Source organism: Acipenser ruthenus, chromosome 24 (assembly GCF_902713425.1).
Source record: "Acipenser ruthenus chromosome 24, fAciRut3.2 maternal haplotype, whole genome shotgun sequence".
NCBI lineage: Eukaryota > Metazoa > Chordata > Actinopteri > Acipenseriformes > Acipenseridae > Acipenser > Acipenser ruthenus.
The window spans coordinates 28297197-28323368 of NC_081212.1; the positions used below are offsets into that span (position 1 = coordinate 28297197).

The following is a 26172-nucleotide window of genomic DNA, read 5'->3' on the forward strand; positions in this document are numbered from 1 at the left end:
TAATCATTAGCCTGAAACTGAAATAAAAGAAAGCATGCTGTCTTTACGAAATTCCCATAAAATAACTGGTCAAGCCTTCCGAGGAAGTCTGCGTCAGTGGGTGTGTGTGTGTGTTTGTGTGTGTGTGTGTGTGTTTGTGTGTGTGTGTGTGTGTGTGTTTGTGTGTGTGTGTGTGTGTGTTTATGTGTGTGTGTGTGTGTGTTTGTGTGTGTTTGTGCGTTTGTGTGCGTGTGTGTGTGTGTTTGTGTGTGTGTGTGTGTGTGTCCGTGCGCGTGTGTGTGTGTGCGCGTGCGTGCGTGTGTGTGTGTGTGTGTGTCTGTGTCTGTGTGTGTGTGTGTTTGTGTGCGTGTGTGTGTGTGTGCGCGTGCGTGTGTGTGCGTGTGTGTGTGTGCGCGTGCGTGCGTGTGTGTGTGTGTGTGTGTCACACAAGCTTCCTCCCTCCCTCTGCTCTTACTGCAGTATAGAGATGTTATCTCCCCTTTTTTTCTTCATTGCAATAAAACCCCAATATGTTTCAAACCTAAACAGCATTTTTAAAGGGCTTCTACTTACTTCTAAGTAGTTTCTTACAGTAATCTTTACTGCACCACTTTAGAAATAAGAATAATACTACTACTCCATAATATATACTTTCTGTCAAGCTGTCCTTTTCAATGTTAAGCTGTCAACCTGTTTATGGAAGTTTTAATGATTTAATGCTTCAGCGTTTAAAGTTCAGACATTATAATTGTAAACGAGACGACAGAAACATGCAACAGTTAAAACCAATAGATGTTATTTTGGAGTCAGGTCTGTTCACCAACCCAGACGAGATGCTTTTCGTAATCGGACAGGATCCTAAAGGTCATCTCGTTTTTCATTTGTATGTTAAATGCCTTCTGACATCTACTGTAACTCATGCAAATGGAGAGATAAGAGAAGCTCTGGAGTCTGTAAACCAGGTCGTTCCTCCTCAAAGAACAGCACTGACTTCAGCCAGTGAGCATCTCTGAGGTGAATCTACAGGACAGCAGACTAACTACACCAGTAGAACAGGTGATGACTTTTTCTTGTCTTTTTCTAATCACTTATACTTGGTTCTGGAAAGCATCCTAAATTAGTGAACTGTGCTATAGAAGTCCTGCAGAATTCTTGCCTGCCAGGGTTTCCATGATAACGAGATGAGATTGCAATTCTCAATATAAAGTACTACTGTACTTATTTACAGGTATATAATTAACAGGCAGCTAAAAAGAAAAATCCTTGTTTTGTTTTTAAGATTTTAAGAACTGTCTGATGATAAAATGAATGATGTTGGATGATATTGTGATTAATTAAAAATAAAATCAGTAGTCTAAAAGCTGTTTTGATTTTAATAAGCCCTTTGTTGTATCGATGTACTGGATTTCCAATGTGTTTTGTAAAATGAGATCTCCTTCAGTGACATCCGAGACAGAAGCAGCTGAGCTGAATAATCCAAACTAATGCACAACAATTCTATGGCAGGAAACGCTATATTATTAGTTCCATTTATAACCATGTAATTATAGAATAACCACCACGGTACTAAGTTATAACGTTTCAATTCAAATGAAGGAAGCATGCATTAATGACACATGTATCATGGACAGGGTTTGAAAAAGGGTTGGATTTTCTTATTAATTCATGTCGAATGAAGCATTTATGTATTACATAATTCAGTATTACAATGCTATAAATATAACAAGCTACCCGAACAGATGGCTAAATGCAGATGATGTAAATGTGTGCAGATCTGTTAACAGCTGATCACAGGGACTGAAGCAATGGGATTCGCTGCATTGCTGGCGTTCTGTTGAACAACAATCGCTACATTTTTATATTTCAGCAATGGGGTTTACCCTAGAATAAGGAGACCATCTGGAGAAGCCCCATCAAAGACTAACAGACCTAGTCATAACAATCATAACGTCATTACCACTCCACCAACGTCATTAACACAACCATGCCTGCAAACAATCGCTTTTTTCTTGTGCTGATGTTGGCCAGCTTTTCCAAAACCTTTGAGGAAGCGCGGTACATTAACACCAGTGCCAACCACTCTGCCACACCTGGAGAGGTATTTCCGTGGAGCAGCTACCGGCTCCCAGACTCCATCATCCCTGAACATTACTACATTACCATCCATCCAGACTTCCAGAATAGGACCTTCACGGGGAGAGTGAAGATCCTGCTGGCCGTCTTGAAGGACACGGACCACGTGGTGCTGAACAGCAAGAACCTGCAGGTGAGGGAGGCTCTTCTGCTGCCGTTACCAGAACACCACAACCAGAAGCAGCTCTCGCTTCGCTTGCAGGAGTCTGTGCAGAACGAACAGGTGGCGTTCACCTCCAGCTCCACCTTGCAGGCAGGGAGGAAGTACGAGCTCTTTGTCAGCTACACAGCGGCCCTCTCCAGCAGCTTCTCTGGGTTTTACAAAACCTTCTACAGGACAAGAAACGGGACAACAAGGTACACACACACACACACACACACACACCCTGCTACTGTATATTTAACATCAGAGCAAGAGGCTTGGTCCATGACGTTCTAATGCCATCTTGTGGTCACGTTTATGTACTACATACCCTTGCCACTTGAGTATGCATTTTACATGTAAGCACATACACGTTAAATGATGTACATTGCATTTATACAGATTAGCTTCAATGTAGGTTTCATTGTGTGGCGGTTCACTCCAGATAGTGACATACTAGAAGAAAGAAACTATAAGCCATTGTACTAAACACGTGCATGCAAATGCATCACAAGCGACCTTAATGTGGCGATTCTAAAAGAATGCTTCAGTGCATTCCTGTAAAATCCTCCTCATGGCTCTCAATGCAATAGAACTGTTTTTATGTTTTTCTTTCTCCTGTGATATGTTAGAATGCTAGCCGCGACTCACTTTGAAGCCACGTCTGCTCGGAAAGCGTTCCCCTGTTTCGACGAGCCCAGCATGAAGGCGGTGTTTTCTATCACGATCATTCGGGATCAGCAGCACTATGCCATCTCAAACATGCCAAAGGTACGCAGCTGTGAACTCACCGTGTTGCCACTGCTAATGTGCTGTTACTGAATTCGCACATAACTGGTAAGTGGGTCTATGTGGGCTAAAAAGGACAACAAATGCAAACCAGAATCCTGTTACATTCTGTCAGGCCAGGGGTATGTGAATATCTTCACATTGTTATAATACCTAAGTTTCAGCAAAACACGATCCTATTGAAAAAAAAGGAATATTATTTTGTATACACAATTTTTTTTATCAATTTTTAAAAAAAACTAATAATTACTGCACATTTTCAAAAATAAAAGACAGTAAAGTGCTCTCTCTTTGTTTCATTATCTGACTTACACCATAAGTATATCCCTCTCACCCCTAGAGGACCACCGTGCCCAGGGCAGACGGGCTGCTGGAGGATCACTTCCTGCACAGTGTGAAGATGAGCAGCTACCTGGTAGCTTTCGTTGTCAGTGACTTTGCTTCCAAAAGCACTGCATCTAAAAGAGGCACCAAGGTAACAGATCACACAGTGACGGCAGGGATGACCTTGCAAGCCAAAGACAGTACAAACTAGTATTGCACTGCACGGTATACTCATCGGTATAATACGAGGCATGAATAATGAAACACAGTCACACAGTCTTTCAAGACATAGACAGGAATCCTTGAACTAACAACCGTCTGTCTTAGAGCTACCCCCTGACAAAGAAACACTCATTAAACCAGAAGCGTTGGTGAACCCTGCATGCCAGTGCAATCAAAGAACCCTCACAACAGCCAGCAGCAACGAAATGATTACAAAGCAAACCCAAGCAAGGCCAGGACTTGGGGGTGATCTGCTTTACGATGTCATGCAAATGCTACGGTGTTTTATTGTAGTCAGTGCTTTTTATTGTATCGAGTAAAGGCTAATTAGTATCTTTTATTTCCAATTTGTTTCCCACAGGTTTCAGTGTTTGCTCCAAGTGAACAAATGGTCCAGACACAGTATGCTCTCCATGCCGGTGTGAAAATATTACAGTTCTTCGAAGAGTATTTCCAGATTCCATACCCCCTTCCGAAAATAGGTACCGGAAAGCATGCCCTGTGCATTCCTTTCATTTATCTGCACACTTCTACATCTGCCATCCTGGAATATCATTGCAAGGTCAAGTTTATAATAAACCTTTTCAGGTCGACAAACGATTCAGTTAACGCCTTCAACGCTGTTGATTATCGCATTGATAAGTGCATTAACCATAACAAAAAAGCTGCCCGATTGCATTGTGGAGCCTCTCGCAATGCAGTGGGTCTATTTTAATGATCTGACGCCACATGATTATTAAGACCTGCCACTGTGTAGACCAGGGGTGTCAAAATCCTGGAGAGCCGCAGTGTCTTCTGGCTTTCATTCCACCCGAGCTCTCACTTACTTCACTGGTCTAATGATTTGATGAAGTGGACACATTTAACACTTCTCTCCCAGCCTCTAAATGTTTAAAAGCGAGTGTACCTTGAATCATAAATAATATTAAATATGTCCAATTCAACAAATAATTAGATTGATTAAGTTAATTGAGAGCTGAAGTTGGAATGAAAACCAGAAGACCCTGCGCCCCCCCCTCGAGGACTGGGGTTTGACACCCCTGGTTTAGGTCTTTCATATAAGGACCTGTTGTTTTTAGTTTTTTGAACAACAGCTCCACCTGCTGACCACAGTGGTAATGACATGCAGTAAATTCCCTTGTTATCATTGCTAGTTTGTGCTGGAGAGGTTTACACTGTTTTGCACCTAGTGAAGATTCTCGTTCCCGTAAGGACGGGATTCTGTAGGTGTTCTGTAACAGCTCACAGTAGGATGCTATGAAGCAGCACTTTGATCTGAATCGCTGATTTTCTCTGCGCAGACCTGGTAGCTATCCCTGATTTCGAGACAGGTGCCATGGAGAACTGGGGCCTGATTACCTTCCGCGAGACCTCCCTGCTGTACGACCCCAAAATATCGACACTGCGCAACAAGCTGTGGGTCACCGAGGTCATCGCTCATGAGCTGGCTCACCAGGCAAAGCAGTTTTACTTAACCTATCGTTTGAATACTGTCTCACGTGGGTCATTCAGAAGGATGCATGCAACATTCGCACTAACAAATAGGCATGAACACAGTGTATTTAAAAAAAAAAAATAGATTAATGAAACAGGGTGCATTTAAAAAAGATGATGTCATCTAGTGGATTTATAAAGTCGTGTGCATTTAAATGATGCATGCAGCACTGTGTATAAAGACAATGCAAGCAATATGGTTCATTCAGAAGATATATGCAACATGCACCCCAGGGGTGGTGGGGTAGCTGAAATGAGGCATGTTGTTATGGAAGGGCTGGGATCATTATTATTACTTATTTCTTAGCAGATGCCCTTACCCAAGGCGACTTACAATTGTTACAAGATATCACATTATTTTTTTACATACAATTACCCATTTATACAGTTGGGTTTTTACTGGCGCAATCTACCTTGCTCAAGGGTACAGCAGCAGTGTCCCCCACCAGGGATTGAACCCACGACCCTCCAGTCAAGAGTCCAGAGCCCTAACCACTACGCCACACTGCTGCCCTGTACATCCTGTACATCATATAACATCATGTTATATGATGTACTCTTGGTTGATATAGAAGGGCTGGGATCATGTTATATGATGAATTCTTTGTTCCCTAGTGGTTTGGAAACCTGGTCACCATGGAATGGTGGAATGACCTCTGGTTAAACGAGGGCTTTGCCACCTACATGGAGTTCGTTGCCACTAATCACTTAGAGCCCAGCTTGTGTGCGGTGAGTAAGAAACAAGAGCCTGAGAGAGACCTGGCAATGAGTGCCACAGTACAGTGAACTAGATCATGACTACACTGAAACCATCATAGTCTCATTGGAGGTCATCATAGAGAGAGAGGTTCCACAGTACAGTGAACTAGATCATGACTACACTGAAACCATCATAGTCTCATTGGAGGTCATCATAGAGAGAGAGGTTCCACAGTACAGTGAACTAGATCATGACTACACTGAAACCATCATAGTCTCATTGGAGGTCATCATAGAGAGAGAGGTTCCACTGTGTTTGACAAGAGCAAACTATTCAAATATTTAAATTGCTCCATGTGAATTAAAAGATATAGAAGACGTTTAATAATCCACCTACCAATAAGGTAAAAAATAACCGTTTCCTTATCCACACCAATAAAAGCAATACATTTTTTTAAAGAACTGGGTTAGATTAGGGTTAATGACTGCAAAATCAGAAACAACTTAGAACTGCAAAGGAATTGTAACCCAGGGTGAGGCAGTAAGTGAGATTTACTGCATATACCGTCATTGTGCTTCTTTCCAGGAAGATCAGCTTCTCATCACCACTTTCTACCGAGCTCTGGAGAAGGACTCCTTCAGGACCTCTCACCCCATCTCTTTGCCTGTCAGGAGCTCAGCGCAGATCAGAGAGATGTTTGACGTGGTCTCCTACTGCAAGGTAAGAGGAAGTTCACAGTGAAGGGTACAGCAGGGAAGCTGTTCCCACAGCGCTGCTCTCTTCATCCAGACTGCCTTGGCTGAATCCTCTTGGATTGGGCTTGCTGTCTTTCAGGGTGCCAGTATCCTGCGAATGCTGCACAACCTCCTGACAGAGCCCATATTTACCGGTGGAATCAGAGCCTATTTGAAAGAACACAGCTACGGCAATGCCCACCAGGACCACCTGTGGCAAGCACTTACCAAGGTACTTTAGTTTTGTAAAAAGCAGACAAAAGCAGGAGGCTAAACTATGGGGGAAAGCCAATCATAATCAGATAACCAATTAATACTATTTTAGTATAGAATTGAACATGATTGTGGAACACTGACCACAGCTTAAAACACCAGACACTATAGCGACTCTGCTGACTTGTATAGAGGTCTAGGAAAGATATTTCTGTTTAAATGACTGCTCTCATAGTATAGGAAAGACAACTCCACTCAAAACAACACACCAGTGTACTAATGGAATATAGTGATATTTATATCTAGAGTAAGCACATTCATTTCTCTTGAAATGGATGAGGTATCTATCCTGTGGTAGTCTGTCTGCAGAGTTAAGGAAGCTGTGTTGTTTTAATGCTGCAGAGTGCTGTGGAGGCTGGCGAGAGTGTGAATGTGAAAGCTATCATGGACACCTGGACGATGCAGAAAGGGTACCCGCTGGTGTCTGTAACACTACAAGGAAGGAAACTCAAACTTTCCCAGAGCATTTTCACTCTCTACCCACAGAGCGACACAGGGTATAGTGGTATAAAGTCTCTAATGGGCGGGAGTGCATGCACACGCTGTAAGGCAAGCAGCGTGGTTTCAGTACGGGTTGCAGTGTTTGGTGAATGGATAGGACGGATGATTTTATTCTGCATGGTCTTATCCATTTACTCTAGAGGTGCAAGAGATAACATGAAATAACATGAAAATGAATTTGTGTTGATTGCCTTCTTGATAGAATGTATTGGATTTTTAATTACATTTTTTTTCTCAGCTTCCTCTGGCAGATTCCTTTCACGTTTTATACAAGCAATTCAACTGCCGTCATCAGCCATCTAATGAAGAGCAAAGAAGGTGATCCCTAATGTGTTCATAGCAATAGCCTGCAGCAGTTTTTCCATGGTCTTTAAGTTTTACTGTGTCATATTCGATAAATGCTACTTTTTTTTATAAACCCCATTTCCAACCTTACTGACATATCACCTCTTACATGCTGGGTTATCTTAGCACATTACCATGTATACGAATACTAGAATACCCAAATCCATCTTTCTTGAAATGTTACACATTAAACTCAAAACATCTTCCTTTTAACGGATCCTTCCTTAAAACCCCTGCCTCTCATTCCCCTTATGCTCCTGTTCGTATTTAAAACCAGGGTCCTAGCCCCTCTGTAATAGATCAAGGCCATGCACCAGTAGAGACCATGTCAGCTGTAAAGTATTGTGCAGCTACACTGTGAATACGCCTCTGGAATCTATTCTTGCAGAATCCATTGATCTCCCGCATGACGTTGCCTGGATCAAAGCTAATGTGAACTCCACTGGCTTCTACAGAGTGTCCTATGATCTCCCAACGCTGCGTGTCATCAGCCACCAGCTGAGAGAACAGCACAGCGCGTTCAGCAGGAGTGACAGGGCCAGCCTCATTGACGACACATTCCACCTGGCCAGGTAGAGCAGAGGCAGTACTTTAAGGACTGCTGGGACTGCCCCTGATAAACTCAACTGGACAGGTTGCACTTAAGACACGTTTCAGTTGTGCAAACATTCCCAAATAAGCACAATCAAGGGTTGTGCAATAAAACTACTGAGAAACTGTGCATGGCTAAAAGTGCTTCACTGTGGAGTAAGCAATACCAAATGGGTTAAAACAAACTGCTCAAGTATACAACAGTACAAATGAATGACGGGCAGGATGATTTAGTGGCTGTTATCATCGAGTCCAGTTCAAATGGTTATCACTTAGTCGTAGTATCTTCCAAGTTCTGGGAGTGCCCATCAATCTGATTTGACTCATGAATAATAAATCCTGTGTTTCACAGCCAGGGGACCCTGAAGTACAGCGAGGCCTTCTCTCTCAGCCTGTCCCTGGGGAAGGAGAAGGAATACCTCCCCATAAGAATGTTTGTTGCTCACATGACCCGCATGCTCAGTAAATTCGCTTTCAGCAGAGAACGCTGTGTTATGCAGCTGTTAAAGGTACTGTACATTCCGGCTCTCAATTCATGTGCCTTTCATTGGGCCAGATGAAGTGTTTTCTTTACTGTAAACCTTATTGTTTAATACCTGCCTGTACCTTCATCAGGCTACCCTTAGAGAAATAACTTCACAACATGCGTAGGTATAGGTGACTGGATTCATTGATCAATTATTAAATGATCATTTTAAATATGCGTTTATTTATTTACTATCCAGTTTCAATTTGCATTGCTCACTGTGACTATAAAGTCAAATTTGCCCCCAGTCTTTTAAAACCTGCAAAGCAGCTGTTTCTTGAAGAGCTGTATTGTCTTTGTGTTGTGATTTGTCAGAAACACATCCTGAGTTTGCTGGGGGGACTGATGCAGGCTCAGCGCTGGGATGACAGTGGCACCCTGCCTCAACAGAACCTGCGCACCCTCGTCCTCTCCATCGCCAAGGGGTACAGGAGACTGCCTGCAGCACAGCACGCAGAGAGACTCTTCCACCACTGGATGGAAGCTGATGGGAAAACCCAGTGAGTAAAGCCAAGACTCTCCCACATCTCCCACACAACCGAGCCGGGAGTGAATCATTCATTCAGTAACTGCATTAAAAAAAGAAATACATCTGCAGCCCCTTCAATATTACATCAGAGCATGGGTGGTGATAGTGGTTATATAATTATACTTCGTTATACATATATGTTGCCAATTTAATGATAAATACATACATACATACGGTGGCACTTTTGCACTTCTATACTAGATTAGTAAAACATCTTTCCTAACTCTGTACTGCCATCTTGTGGATAAAATGCACGGTGATGTTCACAATATGTTTTTTTTTTATGTGATTTATACAGTTGCATTCTCAAGTTCTATATATTAACTATGAAGTGCTTGTTTCTTTGCTTTATATAAAACAGCCCCACATGATTACAGTCTTCTTTTGGGCTGTTGCAACAGGTTGCCCAGGACTCTCCGAGGAATGGTATTCCAGGTAGGGATAAAGAAGGGTGGAGACAGGGAATGGACGTTTTTACTGCACAAGTACATCGAAAGCACTTCCAGCACCGATAAAGTACAGATCCTGGCAGCCTTGTCCCGAACCAGGAGCACAAGAAAGAAGAAGTGGCAAGTGGCTTAAACATTTACTATTGCTTTCTTTCCTGCTGCATTCCTGACTGTATTATACACAGCTCAGTTCATCCAGCCCGATCAAATCTCCCGATTCCAGGCCCTCTCACTGTGCCATGTGTGTGCCCACAACAGGTCTGCACCATTTTACAAGGGAGGGGTGCAGTAAAATGTGACTAAATGAAAACACAAAAATGGACCTCTGACAGGTTTGAATGCACACACTAACGTATTAACCGGATTCCTGCTTGCAAAGTTACATGCCCAGTTTCATTTCTAACCTTGCTGCTGTATTAAGCCTCTCCATGTATTCAGGTTACTGAATGCAGCGTTGCAGAACCAGGTCATCAAGACTCAGGATTTTGGCACCATCGTCAGACAACTGGCTCGCTCTCCAAAGAGTAACCAGCTAGTGTGGATGTTTGTACAGCGACACTGGAGCAAGCTCGTCAAAAAGCAAGTACAGCATTGTGTGTCGTGTGGAGACTGTGTAGATGTGCGGGTCTATAACATGCTGATGAGGGCAATGTCTTGTAGAAGTGTGATACCTTGCATTGCAAGCAGCTTCCAGTTGCACCAAGCAATAATAAAATACACCCTAGCTATCCTCCAGTCCATTGTATCATAGATACAGCTGCTGGAGTTGTTCGAGATTGTAGAATTTTTTTTTTCAGAACTTTAAATTCATTGTTTGATTGTTGAAGTTGAAAGTGCCCGGCTGTTTTAAAAAAGTATAGTAAGACTGCCACAAAAGGAAGTCCTGCTGTCTGTTTGAATGCAGCGCTGTTGTTAACACAGCTTTATTCGCTTCGTTTCTTGCAGGTTTTCTTTAGGTTCAAGCTATCTGTCCCGTATCGTTGTTTCAATAACCTCGAAGTACACCACCAGAAAGAAGTATGAGGAAGTAAGTAGCAGGAACATGTGTGGGAGTCATACTGCCTGAAACCAGCCTGGTCTGGTGTGTGGCTTAAATGACCAGGAATCCAAGTATGAAAGAGGACAAGACAGTTCTAATTTATTGAGGATGAAAACCTCCACGTATTTCAGCCCAGTTTAAAAACTGTATCGGTACTATAGGTCGCTGTTTACAAATCTAAACTTATTTAAAGAATTTGTATTTCAAAGTCTATTTTCTAAATTAAATAAAGGTTGTTATTTACCATTCTAAAACAGTTTCATGCGTACAAGACTTTTATTTATTTCATCAAAACAGTTTTGTGAATAGGGCCTGTTGTGTTCAATGCAGTTGTGTTCAGTATTCTTCCTAAAGTACATCTCTGTGTTGGTCTGTTGTTTGTTTCTGTTGTAGGTTAAGAAATTCTTTCGCTCTCGGAAGAACCTCAGAAACCTCGCCTTTGTCAGGCAGTCCCTGGAAATGATCAAAGTCAATATCTTGTGGCTGAAGAAGAATAAAAAACAGATCAAGTCTTGGCTACGCAAGGAGTACACTGAAACATATACAACAAATAGGCACTGCAGACCAGCATTAGCACTAAAAAGAGGCAGGGCACTTTATGTTAAAACACGAAAGTCTTGATGAAATGTGTGTTTTGTGATTTTTTTGCAACTGGATTTTTTTTTTTTTTAAATCTTAAATGTACCTTGTAAAACACAGACCCTCATTCCAGGCTAACCTGTGTCCTTATTAAGTACACTAATGCTAGGTGGAGTACATATTTCCCCAGTGATTGAGTAAGATTGTGAAAAGAACCCTGTTCATTTGGAATGCGCCAGGCCAGGGAAAAGTCTTGTTTGCTGAAGGGCGCTTTGGAAAGACAAGCTTATCACAGTGCAGACCACCTTTTGTACACAGGCACTGCAGGTGTACAGTACCTCTGTGCTGCAGGGCCAGGTGCACAGGACAGTGCAGAAACAACAGGATCAATCAGTGTCCCTTCACGCACCTGGGAACCAAAACAGATTATTATTTTGGCCAGTTTGTTGTATGCATCTGTCCAAGTTTCACCTGTAAATGTTTGATCAACCTCAAAAAAAAAACCCTTGCACACACAAAAATCATCTTTTCACATCAAGGTATTTTGTTATTGTCATTGTGCAGATATTTTAGAAATTGAATACAGTACCACAATGCCACCGATGACTGGACTGTGCTGTACCGCCAGACACAGCGATTGAAACACATTGAGATCCAATGCGAAAACGCAGACTGCTTAGTGAAATCCTGTGTGTGATAATACCGCACCCGGCAGTCAGATTCTCTCTAAATAACAAAGGGCCAGCCTCATTTCTCCTGGACACCGCGGTCACAGCTGGGCACGTCTGCGGAGCACATGCACCCTGCTGTTCTCATTCCCAGATAAATTGCATTCTTTGAACTGCGAGCATCAGGATCTCTGGAGACAGCCTCAGTCTCTGCTGTTTGGTATCTAGGATAACCCTGGTAATGGCATCTAAGGAACACAGCTGATCTGGAGAGCCTAGATTGTGTCTCCTGCTGTTGCTTTCTGATCTGCAGCAAAACTGACTGCAAAGGCGAGAAGCATCTGCTACGAGTGTAGCCGGGGAGTACAGTCTGTCCTGTGCTTCGGTAGAGCAGGGTGGCACATCATGTGTAAAGTACAGCTCTAACTTGCAAGGGGTTGTCTCTGCCTAGCAAGGTAAGCATGGGAGACTGCAACAGAAGCACCCCAACATGGAGGAGAGGGAAATAAAATGTATGAGAAATGAAAAGCTGAGCTCAGCAATGATAAGGGAAGCAGTGATGATGCTAACTGTGGGTTGGGGAGTAATTAAAAAAACTGAGCTCTTAGTGTAACGGTTTACAGCGACAGTGAAACCAGCTGAGCAAGTACTGTAGGACTACTGTGTTAAGCGAATAGGCACGAGCTCCAAAAATGAGTGTACGTAACCATGGATACAGGGAGGGTGGAGTGTGTGCTGAAGGGGGAGTTTCCGGTTCTCCCAGCGATACTGTCAAATGATTTGCAATTCGCGCTGTACTCCCATGCATTTAAAATTTACCATGGGTAGAAATACAGACACACCTCAACACTGCGGTACTTTCCGTAGCGTTGTTTGTTGCGTGATGAACGAAGCAATGTTGTAATGGCTGCCTCGGTTTCTTCCAGTATCACGTGTCTTTTTGTTTCTGAAAATGAATATGGTAGTAAGAAGTATCTGCTCTATTCCTTCCCTACCTCCTCGTCATTCCTGCTGACACTAAGTGAGAGTAATTGTCATATTTGCATTACACAAGATTGTAAGAAGAAAAACGTAAACTGTTCTAACAAGAAAACAAGGAAGGCTGTAGTAACAAGGAAGCAACACGTGTTATTATTGATTGAGCAACGTAACAGGTGTCTTTTTAATGGACAACATAAATAAATAAATAAATATTAATGTCAGCTTCAAGAAGACTGAATAGTTATCGATCGGTAGGCTTCATTTTGGTAGCTGGGTCTGTTTTATTTAGTTTCGGTTTTAGCTTAAATTTCTTAACAGCTTAAATGACAATGTTATTAAAATTAATATAGAAAGTTATTTCACAAAAAAGAACCCCATATCAGCACGAAAGTCTGCTTAACACAACGCCTTAGCCGAAACCCACACTTCTCAGTGCGCCTTGTCAGAAGCTATGACGTCAGTAAAGCACGAATGCGCCCACAACTTAGCTCATTAGGAAACACTCCCCGGGACCGATAAGCGAGTTCAGTAACTTACCTGGAATACAGCAGTCAAAACAAGAGGGCATTCAGACCACGACGATTATATACTTCACAGCACATTTCAAGAAGAAGTAGAACGTGATTATTCTTTTGTTTTGTTTTGTTTTGTTATTCGCATGACACCGTGCGCCAGTGTTGCGGTCTACAGTACCCTCTGACACTGCGCTGAACCCGAGCTCTGTATTTTAATGAACAGACTCTACGTGTATGGAATCACAAGCATCTAACCCCAAACCCGACCTCAGGAGACTGTTCTCTGCGTGCGATCTGAATAAATCTGGACGGATCGAGTATGAAGATTTTGCGACGGTTTGCCGAGAGCTGAGCGTCCAGACCTCGCAGGTGGCTCTTCTCTTTAACAAGTTCGACATGGACCGGGACGGGTGCATCGACTACACTGATTTTTCGACCCGGTTCCACGAAGTTTCGGAAACTTTGGATCTGGCTTCTTTCGACGGGGCTTCGCATTCACACAGAATCGCTTGGGAGGAATTCGAAGAGAGACTCGGAGATAAAGTTCACTATCTAAACAGGTAGATCACGGTACCAATTCTGTTGTGTAAACATTTCACACGCTGTTACTCTATCCCTAACCCTCACTGTTCCCTAACCCGAACTCTAAACGTTACACATGAAGTACTGTAGATTGTAAAGATACATGATAGCATTGTAATGATGTGCATGTACACATGTATTAAATACACAGTAATTAGAGACACCAGTGTTATGTTTTTATTAAATAGTACAAATGAAAGTCTTACACGCACAAGGGAATGCGTCATTTTACACCAGATTCAGTGACACTCAGCTGACACCCCTGTGAAAACGGGAAGTCCTCCTAAATTCACAGGAATCCCAAATATTCCAGCAAGGCTCCACGCTCTTCTCTTGCACCTCCACCGGCAGACTTGCCACTCCTGACCGACCGGTTTCATACCGCGGTGGAGATGTTGAATGAAAGGGAAGAGAAGACGAGGAGCCTGGCTGACACATTTGCATGTGTGCATCCTGCTGGTCTATACCCGCGCCTGTCCTGGATTAATAATACCGGTGCTGCTCTGTGCTGTGTGATGTTTGAAGCAGGTGTATGAGGATGTGAGGGCAGTATTGCTGGCAGTTGGGACAGGCTAGAGAATATTCTTGAAAATATATTTAATTCTACTCACTATACATTTGTAGTACAATGCATATATATATATATATATATATATATATATATATATATATATATATATATATATATATATATATATTCCCCATATTAGTGTTGAGTTTTTTTTTGTTTGCTTGTTTTTTTGCACCTAAAACTCAATCTTCAAATGATTTCCAAAATTGATTCGTATGGCATTACAGTCATAGCATGCATATTTTAAACCCGCAAAAAAATAAAATAATAATAATAATAATACAAAGAATGAATACCGGATCTGGAGCCCAGCGCGTCCAAACCCCTAATGTTATCACAGGTGCTGATAAAACTGGACTTATCTCCCCACAGCTGCAATGCATAGGGAACACCCCGTCCTATTTGCGAAGCGATTGGCTCGGCTCCAGCCCCCTGATTGACTGATTCTACCTGTTGCTTTTCGGATATCCAATTCCATTCTAGAACTGCAAAAAAGCTTAAATATTTCTGCACGGGAGGACGAGTGGACATGACAGTTTAAAACAGTATATAGTCGATATTGCTACTACATTGACATCTGTGCGATATATTCTGTTCATTTGATCGGACTCGTAATCTGCTATATAAAAACACACAACTCGGGTGAAAAAACATACGGGCACCGGTAAGGCATTGAATAATGTAAACGCGATAGATGTTATTGCATTGAAATATGGCGTGTCAAAAAAAGTCAGACATTTAATACAATATGTACATGTTTGAAATGATACTTGTGATACGATTGTTACTAGGCCAGCCTTAACACAATGCGAGCAAGGCGGCCGGCAAAGGCCCCACGCTCAACAGGACTGCAGTGAGATTTGTGCTCGTTACGTGCGCGCAAAACGATCAGGGGTGCAAATTTGGTGTACCTCATAAAGCGCCAGCAATATGTTTACTTTTTTTTTTATTGTTTTTTTTTTAGTCCTCATCAACCATCGATGATGCTAGTTTCTCATTGAGTCTGGACTATTTGCATGACCCACCCGCGCTCCTTCACATACACACGAGAGAAGGTTCGCGCGTGAGGGAAAGGGGTAGCTAACATGTTGCAGGTTTTTTTTTTTTTTTACAGTTATCAATTACACCTTTGTTCAGCAAGTCAAAAAGGCATGTGGACCTCAGTAAACTTACCAGGTAACAACAAAACATTGTAAAATAATGTTTCGTGTTCGCAGGCCTCGTTATTTACCGCGGAAGTTAAGCTTTGCTAGTTTATAAACACATTTTGTTGATTAAAAAATGGCCATTTATGTTAAAACCAAATCTGTTGTTGCAGCTAATGTAAATGTAATCTAATAACAGGTTTAGTATTACAGGGTGTAAAGTTTCCGCATGAAAGGAAATTGAAGCCAGTGTGGACATTTTGCTTCCTGTTGCCATTGGAACCCGAGGGCGGTTCTGTACTGTACGAACGACTCGCTCGTGGAGGTGCGTCCCCGTAGCTACACCGATCACTGAAGCTCAGCACAGCTGCAAAGTAGCGGAGAAACTTTAACGTGGAAGGCTTTGGACAGTGCCACGAAAACGTGTTTGTTTGTTTCTTTCTCTAGAAATAAGCAAGCATTTTGACACTTTTTTTCTCAAAACAATAAACAACATAATTCAGTTACTTGCAAAAAGTTCCGCCATGGTTCCGAAAGCAAACTATTATGTGTTGGCTGGCTTTCACAAGAACCCAGAATCTCTGTATATTGTATTCGATTTGGATGTTTCTACAGCCAATGGTTCATAAGTGAAAAGGCTCTTAATAGTGTCTCTGTATGTCACACTTTCATTGAGAACACCTAATTTGCTTACTTAATGACATCTAGGTCTTTCCAGTGTTCAATAAGATGTCCATTTCCAGCCTCATTCTCTCCTGTTCTGTGCACTGTGGATCTGTGTCAGGCCGTGGCAGGGATGCATGTGTTACTGTATTGTTGTTCTCTTGAAAGCAGCCGAGACCAGTTGGCAGAGCTGTACCAGCAGATCCATGCCTTCTCGGAGGACGCTGTGCTCCAGTATGAGTCGCTCATCGAGGGCCTGATCAGAGACAGCAGGGTCCACTGTCTGGAGACTGACAAACTGGAGTCCACTCTGAGAAGGTAGGAAAGCGCTGGCAGTGCTGTGTGACAGTATGAAAGTTTACACAGTATTTCTGCACATTATTTTTGGCAACTTTACAATGGTTTTCCCCATTGTTACACTATGCATTTCCCATAGTTGACCCTGGTTTGCCACGAATTACAATACGACTGTCCTGATATAGAAGAGAAGGCTAGACATCCAGTAGTTTTTGGTAGAAGGAAGTCAAAGTGCAATAATACATGTATAAGCGTTTAAACAAATAACCAGTTGAATGAGCGCAATTGCTTTTTGAGGTATCCCCATCATGGATCATTCATTCAGCAAGTCTGGAAAGCTCAGTATGAACCATATCTGTGCCATGCTGGCTGCTCAGAATTACCCCTGTAGACAGCATCCACCCCCGGTATCCTGCAGCTGATAGGAACGCAAATCCTGTTCACATTAATCTGGTTTTAAAATCAAATCAAATTGTGCTCCGGAGGCTCGTATGCCTCGCCCTTACCTAGATAGTGACAAGTCTCACATTCCACCTGTGTGGGTCACGCTGTGGCTTTCACACCCATTCCTATTTGTCACGCAGAGGCCTTGTAAGCAGACTGCTCTACTCTATTCAGTCAACCAGGTTTCTCATTTCCTTAGGCAAGCCTGATTGTAAAGTAAGGTTAAACGTCTGTAAAAGGAAATGATAGGATTAATAATAATAAAGAAGGGTAATATTGCAAAATCAGTAACAGTTTAGGTGAATGTATGATCCATAAATTTTAGAATAAAAGCTGTCAAGGTAACAGTGGGAGGGGAGTTTAGCTGTTCAGCTGGTTTTATTAGAGAATCCAGGCAGTGGGTGGAATGGGACCTGTCAGGCAAGTGCTTGCATGAACGTACATTAAATCAGTGTCACTTCTGAAACCTCTGGGGCTGAAAGGGCAGTAAGGTGGTGTTGAGAGAGGGATTAGGATCTTCAAGGCAGAATAATGAAAAGCCGCTGTGAATAATTTTAAAAGCAGAAATCAGTTGAATGTCGCAGGGACTGAAAGGTGGTGTTGCTGCAAGTACAGGTTTTCAGGAGCTGTGTTGGACATCGCTAACTACTACACAGTGAACTGGATTCACACTGCTTGAGGATTATTGCCAGCAGGGCAGCTGATGGTCTTGACTCTTATTCAGGACAGAGGAGATGACTGCGAGACAGCTGGCTGAACTGGAGGAAGACATACAGCAACAACTCTCCAACCTGGAGAAGAGAGTAAGAGAGGAGGTGAGACCACACTATAATGCTTGAAATAAAAAGGCATGCATCAGACCTAGGACATGTACAGTGCAGCATGCTGAGCTCAGTGATACAGTGCTGTGAGCAAACAGGAGGAGTTTCTGTATATAGAAAATAACTTTTTGAATGCATTACATTGTTGATTTAAGTACATGCATTTTTTATTCATAAAGTAATAGCCACCCAAGTATAAATGAAACACTATTAATACCTGCAACTAAGTTTTTTTTTTGTTGTTGCTAGTTTTATAAAGAGGATGATTTTTCTGCGGCTAAAAAAATAGGATTAAACTTTGCAACATCTGTGTGTTGTTACTAGGGCACAATATTCAAATAAGTATTTTTATTCTTAATAAATTACTGGTATATTTAAAAAATGATGTGAAAAAGGAGTAGGAATGAAAGTTGAGATGGACACTTTCTAACTTCTTGAGGATACTCCAGTATTGTATTACAACTTGCTTTTGTAAGTTTAGTTCTAAACAGTGTTGGTAAATGTGTGAGGTGTGTGCGCTTGCATTCCTATGGCATGTAGAGTGTTCTATTTCCAGAGGACTGTCTTGCTGGCCTCTTTGAAACAAAGGCTTCCCTATGAGGGCTCTGTAAACAAAAACCTGCTGCTTTGGTTTCACCCTTTTCAGGAGCACCAGAAACTGGAAGCAGCAATCGCAGGCCTTCAGAGGAGACATGAGAACGAGGTCTCCGATCTGCAGGCAACTGCTGACAGGCTCAAAGCGGTAGGAGAGGAAGGATTACAATGGGCTTCTCAGTCTTATTTTTAAAGGAGATTTGCTGGCTTGTGTTTGCTTGCTTCTGAATAGAAGCAGAGTAAATGGAGTAGAAAAAGATGTCTGTCTTGTTAAATGTCACTGTGGTTTTTAACATTCCTGTGTAGAAGAGAAGTCTCTGCTCTGGGTATTGGGTGGTTTGATGGAATATATTATTGGCCACTGGGGACTGATCTCAGTTGTGTCTCTTGACCAGGTTGTTCGAGGTAAAGTCTGTCTGCATTTTAGGTTGCAATAAATAAGAATAAAAAAAAAAAACATAACACACTTCTCATTAGTCTAACGCATTTCTGGAAGTCCCTTTGTTTTTCTCTAGCTGCTTCTAAGTTTTCAGACTATTTTCACTCTGCCAGCCACCATATTATAGATTCACTTCCTGTGCAGCGGGTATTAGGGCCCCACTTGAGGCTTGCACTCACTTCCTGTGTCGCAGATATAGGGTCCTAATACCTGCTGCACAGAAAGTGAATCTATAGAGCGGCTGTCTTAGCAACTGTAAAGAACAAGATTTTTTAATGTATTTATTTTAAGTACTGTAGTTATTAAATACACTTGTTTTTTTAACAGCAAGAAGAGCATCTGCTGCACTTAATCGCCAAAGAAGATGTTTCTAAACTTAAAGATACAATCAGTGAGCTGACACAGGTATGTTATTGAATGATAACCCTATCCTAAGACAGTGTTAACGGAATATTAGAATAGCTTATAAAACTTCTATAAGCTACTACTACTGTAGCTTATAGAAGGTTTTTATCGTTGGTTATGCTATGCATTTACCATAGTTTACCCTGGTTTGCCATGCTTTACCATACCTTGTTATTCTTTACAGTGCCTACCTATGCTTTACCATGCTTTCACTCTGCTTTATTATACTTTGCTGTGTGTTTAGTGTGGGGAACTTTAATAAGGAGTGTACCACATAACCACAGGAGGTCACTTCCAAGGTCACCTGCTGGGATAATCTGACACTGGAGAGCAGTAAACATCTCGTCTGTTGGTTTGCTTGTTTCTTTCAGGAAAAGGACCATTTAAGAAAATGTCTAGAAAAAGCCAAGACAAGTGTTTCACTTCTTCAAGTAGAGCTGGATCAACTTAAAAATGATTTTACAGACCAAAAATTACAACATGAGAGGTGAGATACAACACAGGTATTGCATGGAATTGAATGTAATGGTGGGGGGGGGGGGGGGGCTTACCAATAAATAAGTCACACCTATACGCCAGATCTGCCACAGGCATAGCATTACATTTATTGACTTCAATATGGTGATTTAAAGAACTGATTTCTGTAATAAATAGTTTGTATCATTACAGTACAATGCCTGGCATTGTAGAGCACTTGCAGAATAGAAATGTTTTGTCTTGCACATTGTATTGCACTAAAATCACTTTGCTTTTTGCTTGCATAGAGAGAAAGAAGCATTGACCAAGATGGCAGAAGAACGCCAGTCTTATTCCAATCAGATTGAAATACTGCAGTAAGTTTTATATATATATATATATATATATATATATATATATATATAATGTACACAAATGATCATGAGTGGTTTGTTGGTCAACTCGTTTTCCTTGATCTGTAGTTTATAGTGACGATTATGGTGAACTCAGGGAGAAAAACATTGTAAACTTTTGCTGCACAGATTTGTGACGTAATAACATAAAATATTTCCTTACTAAAATTAGAGATCTTCTTCTTGTAGTCATTTTAGATTTAATCTTGGAATGTAAAACGTGCCCCTCTTTTTCATAGGGGTGTAAACAAAATGCTGTACGACAGCAACGATGGGTTGAGATCGGCTCTCGGCACAAACGTTGGGTCTGGAAAGAAAAGGGTGAGTCCCCGTGCTTGATCCTTATCATGTGATGCTGTCCTGTGAGTGCCTGTAGTTAAAGAATTCTCTATTCACTCGGACTGTTCACAATCTCATTCTTCTGTGTTTTAATCCAGCGGTTACTGAAATTGTTTATGTGTGTGGTGACCCTCATCTTTGTGTGTGTGTGAGTGATCTTGTGCTTGATTGATTTTTATCTTTTTAATTTCTTTAGCACCTCTCACCCAGGGGTCGAATTCCAATAACCAGAGTGAAGCCCAATGAACAAAATGGGCCGCATGTCATTAGCTATAGCAGGTAAGAGTGAGTACAGGGGCATTTGTATTGAACTATTTATTTTTTTTAATCATTTATTTGCATAGTTAATGGCACTTCATGATGGAAGTTCATTAGTAAATGTATTACCTTTGTGTGTGTTTGTTTTAAGCTTTGCTGGTGAAGACAACAGTATGGCGTTGGATACGTATGGACCCACACCTGCAAAATACTCTCAGGTTGCCAGCTGGGCTGACAACTACCTGGACAGTGGAGTCTCCGACTCTCACGATGCCATTGACGGCCAGGACTCCAGCAATGAGTACGACAGCGATCACAGCAACTACTCGGAGGGGACCGTGCACTACAGCTACTCCTGTGTGCCCTCAGATATTGAGGTAGCCTCATTAAAACAGCTGCTTCACATCCACGTGCAAGGGGGGTACTATGGCATTCCAGTCATGTTATTGTTAGCATCACTAAAGCTGGGATTTCTTGGAAAAGCTTTTGCTCAGCAGCGACATTTGCAGTTTTTCCTTGAAGAGAACTGGCAGAATACACCACAGTGTGGAGTGAGGTCAAGTTTCCTAGTTACAGGTGCAGTATGCTGTGACCTTTTTCACCCTAAATAAAAATGACAGAGGACTGCCTGCTCTCCACTGTGCCATCATTCTCCATGTACTGTAGGACTAGGTATGTAAAACATTTTGATAAACATTTAAGAATGTTTTTCCTCTCTGCTCTTATTTCCAGATGTCTGAATTGAAGTCCGAGAGGACGCTCGATGTGGAATCATCTTTGGCTCCGAGTCGCCGCAGTTCTGTTGGGTCTTCGATTAGGAGACGCCTTCCAGCATTCAGCCCAAAGGTACAGAGATGGACCTGCACACCTGTGTGGCCAGGCTGGAGCTGTGGATTGGGGAAGGGGTAGGAGCTGAGCACTGAGGGGCATGCTGATAGTGCTATGGGACTGGAGGCAGCAGGGGGCTGTTTGGAGCTGGGGACTTTGAACAAGGTTTGCCTGGTGCTTAGCCTTGGGGACTGGGAGAGCGGGTTGTTGAACGGTGAGAGTTGGACTGGGAGGCTGTGTATAGGGCAAAGTACCAAGATAAGGAATGGGGAGAGACCGGGTTCAACCACATCTCTTTATCTCCGATCAGTCGAGTCTAGTTTACAGGAGCTGAGCGCAGGAATCCCACAGGCATGCTCTGCAGTGATTACAGATCCCACATACAAGCTGTTTTTGTTCACAGCTGGCTGATACAGGAACAGAGGATTCCCAGGAGCTGGGTCCAATGTACAGGCTGGTCCTCGCAGGGGACGCGGGAGCAGGGAAGTCCAGCTTTCTGCTCCGACTGTGCATGAATGAATTCAGAGGAAACATCCCCACAACACTGGGTAAGGAGAGTTCAAGTGCTGCAGACCTACTGCTAGGCGTTGTAGCCCCAGTGCCAGTATATTAGAACTACATCAGTACCTGTATGTTCAGGTTATCAACAGCTAGCAGTAATGCTGGAGATGAGCTGCTTGCTTGTTTGTATATGTGATCTGTGTGGCAATTGTTCACTTCTTTCAGTTGATCCGACTGATAGCCCCTATATGTTTGGCACAGTAGTTCTCCTGGGCAGATGCTGTTCTCTGGGCTGCCATGCATGTCTTTGAGACAGACCTGCCTCGTCTCTCAGGCAGTAATGCATGTTCTGAAGTTTTCCTTCTTGGTACAAACACAAGGTGGATTTCGACTAGTTTTAATGTGGGTCTGTGTCTGCATTGTGCCTGTGTCTGCATTAGGAGTCGATTTCCAAATGAAGAAGTTGTTGGTTGACGGAGAGCGTACAACATTACAGATCTGGGACACTGCAGGACAAGAGAGGTTAGAGGTTTTAAAAATGAACATTTCTATTACAGTTAAATGTGCATTATATAAATGGTGTCGTATCAAAAAGGGCTTTCTTTTCAAAAACCCATCCTATATTGTAGATGATAATAAAGCTGATAATAACCTTATAACCAGATTCTAATATTAAGCAGATTATGGCCCTGGGAGTGCACAATATAATGTAATGTGCTGTGCATTCACTATCCAAATTGCACTTGTATGTTATTCTGTATTATTGATATTTGAATATACATGTGAGAAATCTTGATTTAAAAACGTGAAACAAATAATATTAACAGGGATGTAAATAAAGACTCCCATTGCACAGCACTTCCACCCATTCCAGGTTTTACTACGAGCTTGATTAGCCACAGTGTATCTAATAAGCTCAGGCGTAGAAATCCTAGTAAACCAGGAATGGATCAAACTGCTAGGTAATCAGTCTTATTTCCATCTCTGTATTGATCTGCTTCTGTTCCCAGGTTCCGCAGCATTGCCAAGTCCTACTTCCGAAAGGCACACGGGGTGCTACTCCTGTACGACATCACCTCTGAGAGGAGCTACCTGAATATCAGAGAGTGGATTGATGAAATCCGGGTATGAGTGATGGTCGTTTTTGTATTCCGGTGCTTCCATGAGTAGGCACGCTGTACAGCTTGGGATGACTTTTAAAAGCTCAATTGATGCATGAGTATGGGCAAACAGAGTGCCCCCTGGTGTTGGTCTCACAGTATTTTTTTGACAAAACATTGTAACAATTTACATTGTCTCTGATTACTATGTAGTTACATAGTAGTTGCTTTGTAAATTACATGTGTACTTAACATTGTAATTGTGTATTTATGCATAGTTGCAATGGACTTAATGTGTACATATTTTTGCATGATATAACCCTAACTCCAACTCTTTTTACTTTCATATATTGTACAAAAAGATGTACACATTGTAACTATGCATAAAAACATTGCAATTGTGTGTAAGTACACACTAAGTAACTACTATGTAAATACACAGCAATGTTAAGTGTTACCCACAGCTGTTGTAGCTCAACAAGCTCCGATTAGTAGCTCTTACCCTTTTTTAATGACACTGCAAGGGATCAGTGTTGTGTTTTTTTTGTTTTCTTTAGGATTCCACAGATAACCCCATTCCTCTAATTCTAATTGGAAACAAGTGTGACTTGAGAGCAGAGATGCCGGAGTCCAGCTGTGTGAACACTGCACACGGGGAGAAGCTAGCTATGGTAAGCGCCGCCCGCCAGAGCCCTCGTTTACAGCAGTCACGAAAAAGCCTGTTGTGAATATACCTGATTTCTCATTTGCAGACGTACAATTCCCTTTTCTGTGAAACAAGTGCTAAAGACGGTACCAATGTTGTGGAAGCTGTCCTGCATCTTGCAAGGTAATTGTGTGTGTGTGTGTATATATAAATTTTAATGTAATTGGGTGGGAGTATGATCATAATCGGGTCTGAAGCCTGGCTCTGGAATCCAGGATTGCTTATCCAGTGTTCATTAAGAGAACAGTAAAGCCTTCAGTGGATTTTAAAGAACACCACACCAGCCCTTTTGGAGAGGAAAATAGAAGATGGGGTGGGGAAGCACTTCATATTTTCTGAAACGAGCTGCAGGGATACTTTTAACAGTAATTCACATTTTATAGGTAAGCCTTTTAAATGATCGTTTTCTTCCGTTTACTCAGGGAAGTGAGAAAGACTGTTAATGTCAAGCAGATTGCCGAGCCAGTCATGAAACTGAGTGTCCAGGATGGGAAGAAAGCACTGACAAACTGCTGTGGGATGTAGCAACCACCGTCTCACCTGGCATCTGATCACACTAAAGTATTATTTTGTGCATGGATCCAAAATACAGCAAATCAACTGTGTGGGCGAAATCGGGCAAGTTTGGTTGGGTGGCTGTACAATCAACACAGCTGCACCCTACAATTATTGATGTTATCATGCAACCACACCACCAACAAATACATGGGACAAATTTTTAAATAAATACATACGTTTGTCCTCCTGTGTAGGAGTAAATTGACGTTAATGAGAATGCTGTTTTTAAAGTTCACTATATTGGTAAGTGACAGCTGCTGAATTAAACATTTAAGGTAATTGAATTGTTTGTCACGTTTACAGGGCTGGGGGTGTTAGGAAATGAGTATCTTTTCTTTTAATGCTTTTACTGACATTAAAAAGATGGATTTTAAAATTCAACAATTCCAAACAAGAACAACATTTGCTATTGCTTCATATAAACCCTCCTGTTGTCTCCAATAAGCATGAATAGCTGACTGAACACATTTCCAGCTGTTCAAGATGCATCAGGATATGTGTTTTTGTGGATTAGATTTTTTTTTTTTTTTGCACAACACAAGTGATGTCACCAATGCATCATAATAGCTTTAGCACCCCTTGGAGAACACTGTATTTTTAAACTGTTGCATTTAGGTAAATGGTTTGTGTATATTTAACCGGTATAATGTATTTTGCACAAAAAAAATGAAGGGATGTATAAAGTTTTAATGCTGAAATTATGTAAATGTAAAACTGATTTTTATGGCTGTGTTGGTGTTTAGAATTTATTAGTTTTATAGGAAATAAAAAATATGTTTGTTACAAAACTTTAGTTTTTGATTAATAGACATGGGCCTGTCCATTTAGTATCCCACACACGGCTCAGTGTAGATATCCTGCTTATGCGGTTGTGATGACACATATTCTGTAAAAGTTTCTTGGTTATCAGATCTGGCCACAGAGCCTACGGTTTCATGTTGGGTATTGGTTTAATTTGTTATTTAATATTCTGTCAATTGTAAAAACTTTATTTTCTTACCAGGTAATGGATATGTATATAATATCTTTATTTTTATATAGCGCCTGTCATAGCAGACCACCATCACAAAGTGCTTTACAAAGGTAGGCTGTGCATTATATGCAGAGTGACTTACAATAGGACATTGATTTAACATCTCATCCACAGGATGGAGCACAAGGAGGTGAAATGACTTGCTCAGGGTCACACAGTAAGTCTGTCAGTGGCAGAGGTGGATTTGAACTGGTGATTTTCTGGTTACAAGCCCTGCACTTTAACCACTAGACCACACTGCCTTCTTATTGGATCTCTTATTCACATTCTGAGACAAAGGCCCATTCTGCAGAAATCTCTGCATGTTTGTTTGACATAATAGGGTGCGCTTAAAAAGCTGCATTGCCCCCAAAAATAAAATAAAGTTACATTTGCAGTCTTTTAAACTACCCAAGCATATAAACAGTTTTCAGTATCTGTGGCTACCATACAATACCACTATCCTACTGCTCGATTCATACAGAATCAAGATTAGCCCATGTCTAGTTTGCATTATTTCTTACTTT

At 41.7% G+C, this 26172-nt stretch overlaps 2 protein-coding genes across 4 annotated transcripts; both read left to right on the forward strand.

Moving 5' to 3' along the window:
* Positions 1-301: 301 nt before the first annotated feature.
* On the forward strand, positions 302-11784 carry LOC117429262 (endoplasmic reticulum aminopeptidase 1-like). 2 transcript variants are annotated; one of them, XM_058999119.1, is made up of 18 exons: positions 302-1035; positions 1847-2469; positions 2887-3025; positions 3384-3518; positions 3951-4071; positions 4891-5045; positions 5699-5812; positions 6369-6503; positions 6618-6749; positions 7133-7287; positions 7530-7609; positions 8025-8208; positions 8580-8736; positions 9069-9253; positions 9660-9851; positions 10170-10310; positions 10677-10758; positions 11164-11784. In XM_058999119.1, the coding sequence occupies exons 2-18, from the start codon at positions 1964-1966 to the stop codon at positions 11389-11391; spliced, it is 2841 nt and encodes a 946-aa protein (XP_058855102.1). In that variant the 5' UTR covers positions 302-1035; positions 1847-1963; the 3' UTR covers positions 11392-11784. The 2 variants fall into 2 exon arrangements, with proteins under 2 accessions (XP_058855102.1, XP_034763529.2); XM_034907638.2 differs by having other exon boundaries at positions 304-1035; positions 9684-9851; positions 11164-11782.
* A 1686-nt stretch (positions 11785-13470) lies between these two features.
* Positions 13471-25733, forward strand: LOC117429391 (ras and EF-hand domain-containing protein-like). Of its 2 annotated transcripts, none has more exons than XM_034048817.3 (17): positions 13471-14073; positions 16643-16792; positions 17940-18030; positions 18683-18778; positions 19397-19474; positions 19846-19961; positions 20239-20307; positions 20583-20664; positions 20879-20961; positions 21092-21317; positions 21673-21786; positions 22172-22316; positions 22710-22791; positions 23280-23394; positions 23927-24040; positions 24122-24198; positions 24498-25733. In XM_034048817.3, the coding sequence occupies exons 1-17, from the start codon at positions 13748-13750 to the stop codon at positions 24598-24600; spliced, it is 2067 nt and encodes a 688-aa protein (XP_033904708.3). In that variant the 5' UTR covers positions 13471-13747; the 3' UTR covers positions 24601-25733. The 2 variants fall into 2 exon arrangements, with proteins under 2 accessions (XP_033904708.3, XP_058855103.1); XM_058999120.1 differs by having other exon boundaries at positions 16646-16792.
* The last annotated feature ends 439 nt before the right edge of the window (positions 25734-26172 follow it).